This window comes from Asterias rubens, chromosome 15 (assembly GCF_902459465.1).
Source record: "Asterias rubens chromosome 15, eAstRub1.3, whole genome shotgun sequence".
In the NCBI taxonomy this organism is placed as follows: Eukaryota; Metazoa; Echinodermata; class Asteroidea; order Forcipulatida; family Asteriidae; genus Asterias; species Asterias rubens.
This window is the reverse complement of record NC_047076.1, coordinates 12518787-12532734: the sequence shown is the minus strand read 5'-3', so window position 1 is coordinate 12532734 and position 13948 is coordinate 12518787. Positions and strand designations below refer to the sequence as shown.

Here is a 13948-nt window from a genome sequence, read left to right as displayed (position 1 = left end):
CCACTGAGTCTACTCCTACCCCAAGTACCACCACTGAGTCTACTCCTACCCCAAGTACCACCACTGAGTCTACTCCTACCCCAAGTACCACCACTGAGTCTACTCCTACCCCAAGTACCACCACTGAGTCTACTACTACCCCAAGTACCACCACTGAGTCTACTACTACCCCAAGTACCACCACTGAGTCTACTCCTACCCCAAGTACCACCACTGAGTCTACTCCTACCCCAAGTACCACCACTGAGTCTACTCCTACCCCAAGAAACACCACTGAGTTTACTCCTACCCCAAGTACCACCACTGAGTCTACTACTACCCCAAGTACCACCACTGAGTCTACTCCTACCCCAAGTACCACCACTGAGTCTACTCCTACCCCAAGTACCACCACTGAGTCTACTCCTACCCCAAGTACCACCACTGAGTCTACTACTACCCCAAGTACCACCACTGAGTCTACTCCTACCCCAAAAACCACCACTGAGTCTACTCCTACCCCAAGTACCACCACTGAGTCTACTCCTACCCCAAGTACCACCACTGAGTCTACTACTACCCCAAGTACCACCACTGAGTCTACTCCTACCCCAAGTACCACCACTGAGTCTACTCCTACCCCAAGTACCACCACTGAGTCTACTCCTACCCCAAGTACCACCACTGAGTCTACTACTACCCCAAGTACCACCACTGAGTCTACTCCTACCCCAAGTACCACCACTGAGTCTACTCCTACCCCAAGTACCACCACTGAGTCTACTCCTACCCCAAGTACCACCACTGAGTCTACTACTACCCCAAGTACCACCACTGAGTCTACTCCTACCCCAAGTACCACCACTGAGTCTACTCCTACCCCAAGTACCACCACTGAGTCTACTCCTACCCCAAGTACCACCACTGAGTCTACTACTACCACAAGTACCACCACTGAGTCTACTCCTACCCCAAGTACCACCACTGAGTCTACTCCTACCCCAAGTACCACCACTGAGTCTACTCCTACCCCAAGTACCACCACTGAGTCTACTCCTACCCCAAGTACCACCACTGAGTCTACTCCTACCCCAAGTACCACCACTGAGTCTACTCCTACCCCAAGTACCACCACTGAGTCTACTCCTACCCCAAGTACCACCACTGAGTCTACTACTACCCCAAGTACCACCACTGAGTCTACTCCTACCCCAAGTACCACCACTGATATTCCTGACTTACCATCACCATGTGAGTAACCATGTCTTATATTTTTTCTTATTCGTAGAGTTCTAAATAAGACTTTCCTTTATTTCTAGACTGGCATTCCTCGTCAATGTCAAGTGAATTTTACTCAAGCTTTCTGCCCAACTTCAAAGGGCTACTTTAACAACAGTTATTGCTTTTAAATTTTCTGCTTGGCAAAATTTAACAGGATACCAGTCACAAGTAATTCTTTTGACATTACTATTTGGCTGACCTTATTCTGGTATTTAAGCACGACTTTGCAGTTCTGATTTGAGTGTCATTTGTTTGAAAAAAATCACCCAAAAATCACCCATCCTGGTCAAGTTTTGCTTGACTCACCCTGTAGTCTGCTATACAAATCAGTCTAGGCATGAATACAAAAGTTCACAGCTAACTTCATTTTGTCAGACGTTAATTTGTCAACTGGTTTTTTCACAAAGGGTGCTTAAAAAGGTCATTTGAAATAGGGTGGATGACATTTGTTACTGCTAACTCATAGGCAGAAATGTTTGCCAATTCAGTTTGCTTGGCATACAGCTTGGGCCAAGTGTTTGCAGGAAACATAAGGACACACTTCGGCATGACCAAACACTCCCCCATGATAGTGTGCAAATTCCATAGACTATTTTGACCATTCAAACTACAATTTGTGGTCTCAGGCTTAAATCAATGTGTCCATGGACTGTTTGCATATTGCATAAACGTACATGTAATATGCATCCGTATTGTGTATTCCTCGAATCCATGTTGATGTATATTTTTTTTATACGGACCACAATCTTATTGTCCTTAAGTATTTAAATTATCAGCAATGCTGTCCCCAAATATAAGCCACCTTGATCATTTATTTGTAGTTTTTTTACAGCGATGGATTTTGCACTAGGTACATTATCTGATAGTGTGTTAGGTATCACATTCAAATCAGTAACTTGGTTAAAGTACACAAGTACAGTTTTCAAAAGAATGTGCTTTTCCCCTATTGCACAATGCGCAGTGCTCATACATGAGTGTCTCATGGCCGCAACTTTGGGTGTCAAAATGTGTTCAAATGGATGGTATACATACGGTATGTGTTTACGCACCAATGTGTGTGTAAACACGTGTACCATCCTTGTGTGCATATTTTGAACCCCAAAATGGCAGACAGGAGACGCGTGTCAAGTGTCCTGTGCGTTGTGCAATGGGTCTATACCCATTGAGTCCATCATCTGCTACAATTGCTCCTTGATGCATACGACAGATTATGCGATAGGCATTGTTTATACAAACCTATGGGCATGTTGTGTTCTTTGGTGTGATCTTTCGTTTTATATGCGTAAGTGATCTTGACGCATTGCTTTAGGCCATAGACTCTGTTAAAAAAAACATGTTTTTCTCATTACTGTAATGTTTGTGTTGTGTGTACATTTGAGCATTTGTGCAATTTCAAAAGTTCACGGTGCCTAAATGCCATTTTCATTTATTTATTTATTTATTTATCTGTATTTATTTTATTTTTTTCCCTTGATTTTTTAATTTTTTTATTTGCGTGTTTATTTATTCATTTTTTATGGACACAATGCTTTTTGACTGATATCCAAAACTGTTTCTCTTCCATTGCAGCTACCTGTCCTTACGCATCAGTGCAAACTAACTGTAGTGTAAAATGTCGCCAGCATGTGTGCCCAGAAATTAGCAATGAGTGTCAACCAAACAATTTTACGGACCCCGAAGGAGAAGAATTTTGCTGTGAATGCTCTCAAGAAACTCAGTTTAATGGTAGCCATTGCGTACTGAAGTGTGACTGTATACAGAACAATTGCTATACAACAACCATTGGTAAGGCTATAGGTACATTATCAGTTGACATCATGTGGGGAAAAACAACTACATGTAATTTACAGAAGTGTAGTGGCTGAACGGTTAAGAGCACTGAATTCAAACTGTGGTGTTTCCGTTCAGCAGAGTGTGGGATTGAGTCCCAGTCCTGACACTTGTATCCTTAAGCAAGACACTTAACCATTGCTTCGTCCTTCAGATGGGACGTAAAGCCATTGGTCCTGTGTGTTGTGTATCGCACGTAAAAGAGCCCAGTGCACTTATTAAAAAGAAAAAGTGGTTCGCCATGGTGTTCCTGGTTTGATTTGCAGCATATTGCGCCACAGCGTCTCATAAACCATTAAACGGTGCTTTAAAGACACTGGACACTATTGGTAATTGTCAAAGACTAGTCTTCACAGTTGGTGTATCTCAACATATGCATAAAACAACAAACCTGTGAAAATTTGAGCTCATTTGGGTCGTTGAAGTTGGGAGATACTAATGAAAGAAAAAACACCCTTGTCGCACCATGGTGCATCCTTCTATTCTGGCACGGCGAGATCGATCACCCCTGGGAACGAGGCTGTGGGCTAACACGCACAAATGTACCCAAAAAACAACGGGTAATAAACAGCTCCAGCTGGTCATTATCAACCATTTATATAACTGTTTTGAGTAATTACCAAACGTGTACCTTCCCTGTAAGTCAAACTTTCCCCTGTTATTTGTTTTTCGTCACTATCTGTCACAACAACAACAGCAACAACAACAGCAAGCACAACAAAATCAGCAACAACAACAGCAAGCACAGCAAAAGCAGCAACAACAACAGCAAGCACAGCAAAAGCAGCAACAACAACAGCAAGCACAACAAAAGCAGCAACAACAACAGCAAGCACAACAAAAGCAGCAACAACAACAGCAAGCACAACAAAAGCAGCAACAACAACAGCAGCAACAGCAGCAGCAACAACAATAGGTGAGCTTAATTTTCTTTTGAACGAATGTGCACTATATATTAACTTCCTTGATGCTTACTTTAATTGAAATTTAACTTTTGACGGAAATTGTGAAAAAAAAGTTTTATGCTAATAATTATTCTGATACTTGTCAGAGTAAATACCAATAGTGTCCACTGCCTTTAAACAGTAAGCACTCAAATGGAAATACATAAATAGAGTGAGAGAGGCAGAAAGCACACAGAAATTCAACCGGTGAATAGGGGGACGGGGGGGTGGGGGTTGAACTTGAATCTGTTCGGAATTCAACATTGAAAAAAAAAACACTTTATTTTGTATTCTTCTCCCGATCTATAGCTTGCCCTGATTGTCATGTCAGCGAACCCATTCCTTGTTCAATTCAGAGCTCATTGAGTTCTGCCCCTTTTGCACCAATATATGAATGTAGTATGCAAAGTGAAGACACATGCCCATGTGATGATGGGTACCACAGGGACTTTGGAGATGGTTTTGGTGCAGGCTACTTGGAGGGCGTGATGGGATTTACCTGGAATTCAAACATGTGTGTCAGACTTGAACAGGTATTGTTGCATGTTGCATCCACAGAAATTTTCTTTGGGTACTTGCCTCCCAGGTTCACAGTTTTATTCATTCAAAATAACATTACGGATCTATTTCATTCTTACTCAATATCTATTTTGCTGTTGATTTGGACAGTATATGGTGCAAACTAATTTTAGTTACACAAAAAGAAATCAAAATTAATGTATTTCATGCCCACGAAAACACCTAGAAAATTAGCACGATGGTTACCTGAATTTGTAATGTGCCAAGAAGAGGTTTACTTTGGCACTTTTTCCAGTCAGAGTTACTTTGGAAAGGTCCGACCTAGTTGTTTATAAGGAAGAAAGATGAAAATACAATGTAGTAGTCTGTCTTATTCAGTAGAGAGGTTTCGCAGAGTCGCGGATACGAATACGCATTCAGATATCGAACCGTACGCGTTCGCGTCAAGTGAGCTGTGCAGTTTTGTTTCGCAACGTTCTAACGAATACCCTCAACTTGAGGCTCAAGAGGGCACTATTAACCAAATGGCTGCACCTATGTACAATCGCCATTTCTCTTTTTCTGAAGCATGGTGGTTAACAATGTCCAACTTCATCCATGTATGATACCTCTAATAGACATGGTGAAAACCTGGTACGTACATTAAAAAATAACAATCCGCTACAAAATATACTCGTTGTTTACTTACGTGTATGGCGACAGATTCCCGTTCTGAGCGACTATTCTGACTTGTGTACCACGGTTATACGTCACATGGACCTCAAAAAGTGATGACGTATCATGACGTATCCGTTCACGTAAGAGTATCGGTGACTCTGCAAAACCGTAAGAGTATCGGTGACTCTGCGAAACCGTAAGAGTATCGGTGACTCTGCGAAACCGTAAGAGTATCAGTGACTCTGCGAAACCGTAAGAGTATCGGTGACTCTGCGAAACCTCTCTATTATTTAGGTATTCCTACTTCATCCGAACACCTCTTGACATGGTACAAGTTGTTCTTTCTTTTCCGCTTTTCTCTTTTTTCGTCTTCCCTCCAACTCTTCGCAAAAGATCACTCAGATTAAAATTTAATTTAACCTCATATAGATGACTTGAAAATGCTGTCTTGATGATAATCGAGTGCCGCATTACATCAACGTTTTTTATTTTAAAAAATTTGATTTTTACAATCTTTACATCATCGGTAACGTAATTGAGAACTGGGTAATTGTTTCTTAGATATTACCCAAAGTTTAGCAAGTTGAAAAACAATGGGAGACTTTGGAATGCTAGGTGGCTGCAGACTTATTAGGGAAATTGTCATTGTTTACATAGTTCTGAGCATTCGCATACTACGGAGAGCATCGGATTTACCTGGTAAGTCTGCTGCCACCATCGTCTCAAAGTCTCCAATTCAATGATTGCATATGCGCCATAGGTCCTTTAGGTTGGTGAACACTTTGCAACAGCTGATACTATTTTCTCTTTAATATGTGAAATTGACAAATTGGCTTTTTGACAAAAGCATTCAACTTCGGTGAATATAGACAAACCCAGGCGTGCACTAGGCGCACAGGTGTTGAGCACCGCACGCCACTGCTGCGGTGTACGTGTGCCTACTTTTTGCACAAAGACATAAGGAAATCATGTTCCTTGTCACTCTTTATGGAAATTAAATGTTTCCCTCAACGACTTACACAATTTTCTTGCCAGGACATCATGATATACTAATGAAGATCACTGACCACAAATATTTGCAACTAAATAGAACCGAATCATCTTGAAAACGGTGATTGTCTTAGGTGAGTTAGGGGAAAAAGACATGTAAACTGCATAAAAGTCGATAAAATGCGTTACATTTTGTCAGAATTTCAGTATTTTACTTTGTGCTTTATTACAAAAAAGTTATCAAGAATGTAGTATCATGCAGCCATGTCAGGGAAATTGCGTAGATTGTCGAGGAAGACATTCAATTTCCATAAAAAGTGAAAAGGAAAAAGATTTCATCATGTCTTTGTGCACAAAATTAGGCACAAAGACACTGCAGCAGTGCCGCGCGGCACCCATGGCGGCGCCCAGCACTTGCACGCCTGGATTTGTCTATAGATGGAGAAAAAAAAACGTTCATGCAACAAATATTTTGTTTTTACTTTCTGTACAGGATCAACCTGGGGAATGTGAAGAATGCGTGTGTGAAACGGATCAGAGTCCGTCAATTCCAGTTAGTAAACTTGTATGTTCGCCAATCGTCGACTGCATAAAAACCACAACAGGTAAGAAGTCACTCTTGTCTTTCAAGTGTTCACAGAATATTTTATTCCTAAGGGAATAAGAGGGTAGCGACGAGTTCTTAAACTGCCGTTTAAAACCAGCAGGGTTGTGGCCGTGTGATCGCACGGCCACAACCCTGCAAGGTTTTGGTTAAAAGGCATAATAAAGTAAGAAACTCTGTCAAACTTATCCGTTTTCCAGCATCCTTTCCTTGAGCTCTGTACGTGTGTTGCATTTTTATGACTGAGACGGTTTTCGGATATGCATTCGTGTGCATCCTTCTATTCTGGCACGGCGAGATCGATCACCCCTGGGAACGAGGCTGTGGGCTAACACGCACAAATGTACCCAAAAAACAACGGGTAATAAACAGCTCCAGCTGGTCATTATCAACCATTTATTTAACTGTTTTGAGTAATTACCAAACGTGTACCTTCCCTGTAAGTCAAACTTTCCCCTGTTATTTGTTTGTCGTCACTATCTGTCACAACAACAACAGCAACAACAACAGCAAGCACAACAAAATCAGCAACAACAACAGCAAGCACAGCAAAAGCAGCAACAACAACAGCAAGCACAACAAAAAACTTTTGACGGAAATTGTGAAAAAAAAGTAAATACAAGTCTGTAATTAAGATTGTAAATTTTTTTTGTGACATAACAATATTGCACCACAGCACCATGTAGCCATTACATGATGCTATGAATTGGAATAATATAATATAATATCAAAGTCTTATATAGCGCACGCATCCACCAAACAAGGTACTCAAGGCGCTGAGTATATACATGAACAAACTTTCTATGGGTACAAGGTGCTACGGCGCATACAGCAGCCACAGCCAGGAACACCGAGGTGAACCCCTTCTCTTTTCGATAAGTGCACTGGGTTCTTTTACATGCGTTGCACAACACATGGGACCAATGGCTTTACGTCCCATCCGAAGGACGAAGCAATGGTTAAGTGTCTTGCTGAAGGACACAAGTGTCACGGCTGGGGATAGGTCTCATACTTCAACACGTAACTCCACATAAACCTTCTAGGGAAATACTGACGGGGCATAAAAAAATGGGTCCACAGTGCAAGAACAGCAAATTATTTTTCATAATTATTAACTATAGCTGCACCTACAACCACCGAGGTGGTAACCACTACTATATACACACCACCACTCCAATAGCAACAACTACTACCTTCAAATAATAATAATAATAATTTATAAAAATATAATAACTTATTTATACTGCGCCAGTTCCAGGCAAACTTGTTCCAAGGCGCATGGCAATTAACAATAAAAATATATAAACCAGTAAACCATCTAGGAAGTAAACAATAAAATACTAAAACAAACAGTGTTTAAAATGCAGAGAATCATAAAAATAAGAAAAAGAGATGACCAAAATTAAAGTGAGGGAATACAACACAGATCAAAAACGCAATGAACAATAAAAAGTAAGCCCATTAAAATCACATAACACATCAGGACTTAAAATACATAGAGGAATACCAAAAGCAACGAGTAGCAATAAAATATACAATGCCATTTTAAAAAAAATACAGAGAGCGGCAAAAAAAAAAAATCTACAAATAAGGCAACAACCACAGGTCAATTCAATTCAATAATTTATTTGTCCATTAAAGGCAGTGGACACTCTTGGGAATTACTCAAACACATTATTAGCACATAACCTTCCTTTGTTACAAGTAAAGGGGAGCTGTTGATAGTATAAAACATTGTGAGGAACGGCTCCCTCTGAAGTAACGTAGTTTTTGAGAAAGAAGAAATTTTCAATGAATTTGATTTGGAGACCTCAGAAGTGTCTTGTACATGTAGGTGAATAAAAAAAGGGCTGTATCTTTAAAGAACTATGGGTTTAAATGGTGTTTGAAGATTTGCATGGTGTGAAGAATAAGAGTAACAATATAAATATAAATCTGACTTGACATAAGTTTGTTGTCATAACAAAAACAAGGTAACAAAAAGGGTACATGCCTGGTGGACAATTGACATGAAGAAAAATCCATGAAATAACGCCTTTTTAAAGCATTTTTCATGCACTTCCAGTTTAGACAGGTCTATGGGTCAGGAGAAGGTCACAAACATATATCAATTTTTGTGAAGTACGTTAAGCCCTTTCCTATGATGTATAGATTGTCAAAATAGCTAATGTGGGTGAGGATATGCACTTATCAATGAACTTATTAACGGACTTTCCGATGATACATGTATATCGATTTTAAGGATCCATCATGTACATGTAGACCAAAAGTTTTTATTTTTTTAAATAATAAACTTTTAATTTTGAACTCAAGAATAGATGACGCCATCATGACGTAACTTACACATTTTTCCTCTCCTAATGAATCTCTAACTATGTGTGAAGTTTCAAGTTCATATGAGTTTGGGGAAGGCCCTTTGGGCATGGAAGATTCAAGAAGAAGAAGCGCATCAACAAAAATGAAAAACGAACAAAAATAAGAGGTGTGCTGGGCTGTTGGCCCGAACACCTAACAAGAGGAGGTGTTTGGAGAGCGCTCTGCTCCTAAGACCTCTAAATAGTAGACTTACGGGTACAAAGATGCAGTATGCTCTGCTCAGACGAGCAGAGTATAAAATATCTGAAAATTGGTGGAGTCCAGCAGCGCTATCAAATGATGAGAACAAACCCGATGAAACTACTTATTTGGATGTCAGCTTCACACCACAGAGTCAACTCACATCAGTCATCATCAACAGCATGAAGGGAAAGGAGAAGTTAACTGTATTATTCCTTTTACGGAGTGCTGAGACGCGATATTATACTCAAATTCTAAATAAAGACGGTTCATCAATCTTTGAAGTTTCCAGTGGTAGTAAAATCCCCCTACCTGAAGACATATTTGCCTTGAATCTTGGAGTTTTCCTTGTCAACCCTGACTATTCAAATAAATACCAAGTAATTGTTAACGGCTGTGAAGAAGATGGTGAGATCCTTGAATATTTAAAGAGTTAAAGTATAAAGGATTAGTGATAACCCAATTTATTAAGCCACTCCTTTAAAACAATGGATGTCAATTTAGCTGTTTGCTTAACCAAAATTTTAGTCTCTCTCTAACTTTCCCCTGTCATTTGTTTTCACTATCTGTCACGACAGCAAGTACAACAATAACAGTAACAACAACAGGTATACATAAAGATTGTTGAAGTTTTTGGCTCGTTTTTTTTGTCTGCAGAAAGAAATGTTTTTGAAAAGCCACTTATTATCGATTTAGAACGGCAATGTAGTATTTTTTTCACTTCCTTTGATATTGATTTTAATTTACATTTGACATAGGACGGAAATTGTGAAACGACAAAAATAAAGACTAATCTTGATAACCAACATTTTGTTGTGGTGTAATAGTAGTGCCACAGCAAAGGAATAGGTCTCACACTTCAACCAGAGCTCCTAGTACCTGGGGCCAATTTCATAGGTCTGCTTAAGCAAAAAAGTTGCTTAAGCACGAAAATAGCTTGCTTACTTGACACATGTTACTGGCCAAAATTTGATGCCATATACATTGCTTGTGACTGGTATTTAGCTGTTGTTAACTTAGCATAACAATTGAGTGGAGTCTTGGCCGGTAATCTGATTTTACTGAGCAAGGATTTTTTTGCTTAAGCAAAATGTTGTGCTTAAGCAGCTCCATGAAATTGGGCCCTGCTGAGTTGTCAAGATGTTTACAAAGTGATCCCAACCCTCTAACAAGGAGCTTCTGCAGTGTGATATTTATTTTTTAAACATTCTTACGCGAGTCATAAAAAGCAACGATCACACCCATTTCCTTTTTTTCTCATGTTCATTGGTTTATTTTTTTCACACAGAGTCAACAGGCCCAACCAAGTCAATGACCACTACTGAGTCAACGACCACCCCAATGTTAATTATCGAGTTGGAACGGAAATGGAGTATTTTTGTACTTCCTTTGATGCTTACTTTAATCATGGAGGTAGGAATAGAACTCCATCCTTTAATTAACTTTTTTAACTTTCCCCTCTTATTATTTTGTCTTCACTATCTAACACAACAGCAAGTACAACAACAGCAGCAACAACAGCAAGCACAACAAAAGCAGCAACAACAACAGCAGCAGCAACAACAACAGGTGAGCTTAATTTTCTGTTGAAGTTTTAGACTCGATTGTTTTTGTCTGCACAGAGAAATGTTTTTCAAAAGTCGGTTTATTATTATTTATTGTAGTCGGCTAACACAAAACGTTGTATGGGTAGAAAAACCAAAATTAATATTCTTTATCCTTGATGCAAATGTAACATCTATTATATCGATGCGGTACCCGCTGCCGAAACATAGGATTCGAACTGCCTCTAGCTACCGGGCGACCTCGGTAGTCTAGTTGGTAAGACACTGCTCTAGAATGGGGTCGTGGGTTCGGATCCCACCCGAGTAATATGCCTGTGATATTTTTTTTAGGACTCGGGAAGTACTGAGTATGCAGTGCTAACGCACTTCGGTGTATGGGTAAAAACCAAAATTAATATTCTTTATCCTCAATGAAAATTAAACATCTATTATAATGTAAACATGATTTAAAGAAAATAAAAACCTAGAATCAAACTGACACTTCTGTTTTTTTCTTTTCTACAAAGGTTTAATTTTGCAGCACTCCCTTGTTTTAAATTTCAGATTTTTGTTATTTATTTTTTTTTCAAGGAAGGTATAGGGAGAGGGTTTTTTTCAGTGGCTTTTTTATTATTTACTCGAGTAACGCATAATCTAAAGGAGGGAGCATGAGGTCTTTTATTAGAGCTTAAAGGGTCTGGGTACTTTTAGTAAACACAAAACACAATGTCCACAGATTTACATTAAACTTACACAGTTTAAAGATACTGATATTAGAAGGCTTCCATTAAAATATTACAGTCAAAAACCATGTACTTCAGAGGGAGCTGTTTTATGCTTAACCTTATTTTGAGAAAAATTCTGCTCACGATTCTGAAGAAAATCATGGATAAGTTTAAAGGCACTGGAAACCTTTGGTAGTTGTCAAAGACCAAAGACCAACTGTGAAAATTGTTACTTAATAGGACATCGAGTGTGCAAGAGAATGATAAAAAAAAAAGACCCTCGATGCACAAACTTGTGTGTATTGAGTGAGATGATGAACGTTACTTTAGATGGAGCTGTTTTATATTACCAACAGCTCTCCATTGCTCGTTACCAACTAAGTTGGTATGCTAAACCTTATTTTGAGTAATTACCAATTGTGTCCAGTGCCGTTCAGAAACAACAGTTTCACAAAATTTGTTTGAAAGACCTCGAACGAAAGTGAAGTATCAGTTATAACTTTAATCGGGAGTGTCGTGGCCGAGCGGTTAAGAGCACAGAATTCAAACTCTGGTGTTTCTGATCAGCAGAGAGAGGGTTCAAATCCCCAGCCGTGACACTTTAAGCAAGACACTTGACCATTGCTTCGTCCTTCGGATGGGACGTAAAGCCATTGGTCCCATGTGTTGTGTAAACGCATGTAAAAGAATCCAGTGCACTTATCGAAAAGAGAAGGGGTTCACCCTGGTGTTCCTGGCTGGATTGGCAGCATATTGCGCCAAAGCACCTTGTAAACCATTACATGGTGCTTAAGGATTGGGTCTTATATCTCAAAATTCGCCCCACTCCATGCAGTAATAATACCTGGCGCTTTGTATCCTTTGGCAAAAGGCGTGTTATAAATACAGTTATTATTATTATTATTATTATTATTATTAATTTTTTCAATTCATCCACAGAGCCAACAGCAAGTACAACAGAAGAAGGCAAGTTCATATCTTTGAGCAATTTCTAATTTATTACGTTTTAATTTGTATTACGTTTGGTTGAAAAGAGGTTTTTAATTGCTACATGTATATTATATTATTTCATTTTGATCCCAGGGTGGACACGTGCGTATGACAAGTCTTTATTATTATTATTATTATTTTTTTTTATATTTTTTTTTTTATACGCAATACTTAAAGGAAAATACTTTTTGTTCAGATTGCAGCAGTACCCCCAAGATTTTTTTTTATCACTAAATACAAAGACTTTAAATTTTGTTCTTCTCACAGGAATAGCTGTGGTTGCGAAGTAGTTCTTAAAGTTATTACACACTTTCGGTAAACAGTATTGTCCAAGTCCCACACTTCGTGTATCACAACTCATATATAAAACAACAAATCTGTGAAAATTTAGGCTTAATCGGTCATCGGACTCGGGTGAAAATAACAGGAAAACCCACTCTTGTTTCCGCGCGTTTTGCCGTGTCATGACATGTATTTAAAATAAATCCGTAATTCTCGCTATCAAGAATTGATAGTGTTTTAATGTTTTCTCAAAAAGTAAAGCATTTCATGGAACAATATTTCAAGAGAAGTCTCTCACCATTACCTTCTGTAAACCCTGTAAATTATTTGTAAACCTGTGAACTTTTTTTGTTTCTGTTCCGAAAGTGTATAATGGCTTTAACAGCTACTTTTTTGTATTCCTCAATTGTTTGACAGCCTTAGTCCTGCTAGTTTATACATACATCTCTTATAGCAACCCGGTTCGTGTTTTGTAAATATTTTCTTGTTACCTGTTAGTCTTGCTCCTTGTTTGCACATGTAGATTGTCTGTTGGGGCTGTCTTCTACAAAACTATGCGCAATCTGACAGCCTCATTTACTCTCTGTGGTTGGGAAGCAGTTCCTAACAGCTACTTTTTCATTTCATTCAATAATTTTCTCTTTACATTTACATCTCTTTGGAATAGCGTCCCACTTCAACTCAGAAAAGCAGATACTTGTTCCTAATTAAAAAATCATCACAAAACATATCTATTTCGCAAACTTTTGCCTCCAAACTTTTGGTTGTCTTGTGTCATTGTGTATTAGCAGAGTTCTTGTTTTTTGCACCAGGAGTGTCATCATTGACAGACATAGCGCACTAGAAATGTCCATCATTATTATTTTTATTAATTAAAGGCAGTGGACACTATTGGTAATTGTCAACAATTAAACTTGAGCTCAATCGGTCATCGAACTTGCGAGATAATAATGAAAGAAAAAACACCCTTGTCACACAAAGTTGTGTGCGTTTAGATGGTTGATTTCGAGACCTCAAGTTCTAAATCTGAGGTCTTGAAATCAAATT

At 38.9% G+C, this 13948-nt stretch overlaps 2 protein-coding genes and 1 long non-coding RNA gene across 3 annotated transcripts in view; all 3 read left to right on the top strand.

Annotated features, from left to right (window-relative positions):
- Nucleotides 1–937, top strand: part of LOC117300283 (SCO-spondin-like) — a 46478-nt gene extending 45541 nt beyond the window's left edge. Inside the window, exons 25-26 of the mRNA XM_033784017.1 lie at nucleotides 236–294; nucleotides 909–937. Coding sequence (XP_033639908.1) covers nucleotides 236–294; nucleotides 909–937 — 88 coding nt within the window. The remainder of the gene's footprint in view (nucleotides 1–235; nucleotides 295–908) is intronic.
- Nucleotides 938–1142: 205 nt separating this feature from the next.
- LOC117299833 lies at nucleotides 1143–3817 on the top strand. The gene is made up of 3 exons (XR_004520110.1): nucleotides 1143–1230; nucleotides 2830–3045; nucleotides 3788–3817. It is a non-coding gene; the product is annotated as an uncharacterized LOC117299833 (long non-coding RNA).
- Nucleotides 3818–3970: 153 nt separating this feature from the next.
- The window catches only part of LOC117300282 (mucin-2-like), a 44626-nt gene continuing 34648 nt past the window's right edge, over nucleotides 3971–13948 (top strand). The window contains exons 1-4 of the mRNA XM_033784016.1: nucleotides 3971–4006; nucleotides 4344–4567; nucleotides 6694–6805; nucleotides 12569–12595. Of these exons, the coding sequence (XP_033639907.1) occupies nucleotides 4436–4567; nucleotides 6694–6805; nucleotides 12569–12595 (271 nt within the window). The 5' untranslated portion in view covers nucleotides 3971–4006; nucleotides 4344–4435. The remainder of the gene's footprint in view (nucleotides 4007–4343; nucleotides 4568–6693; nucleotides 6806–12568; nucleotides 12596–13948) is intronic.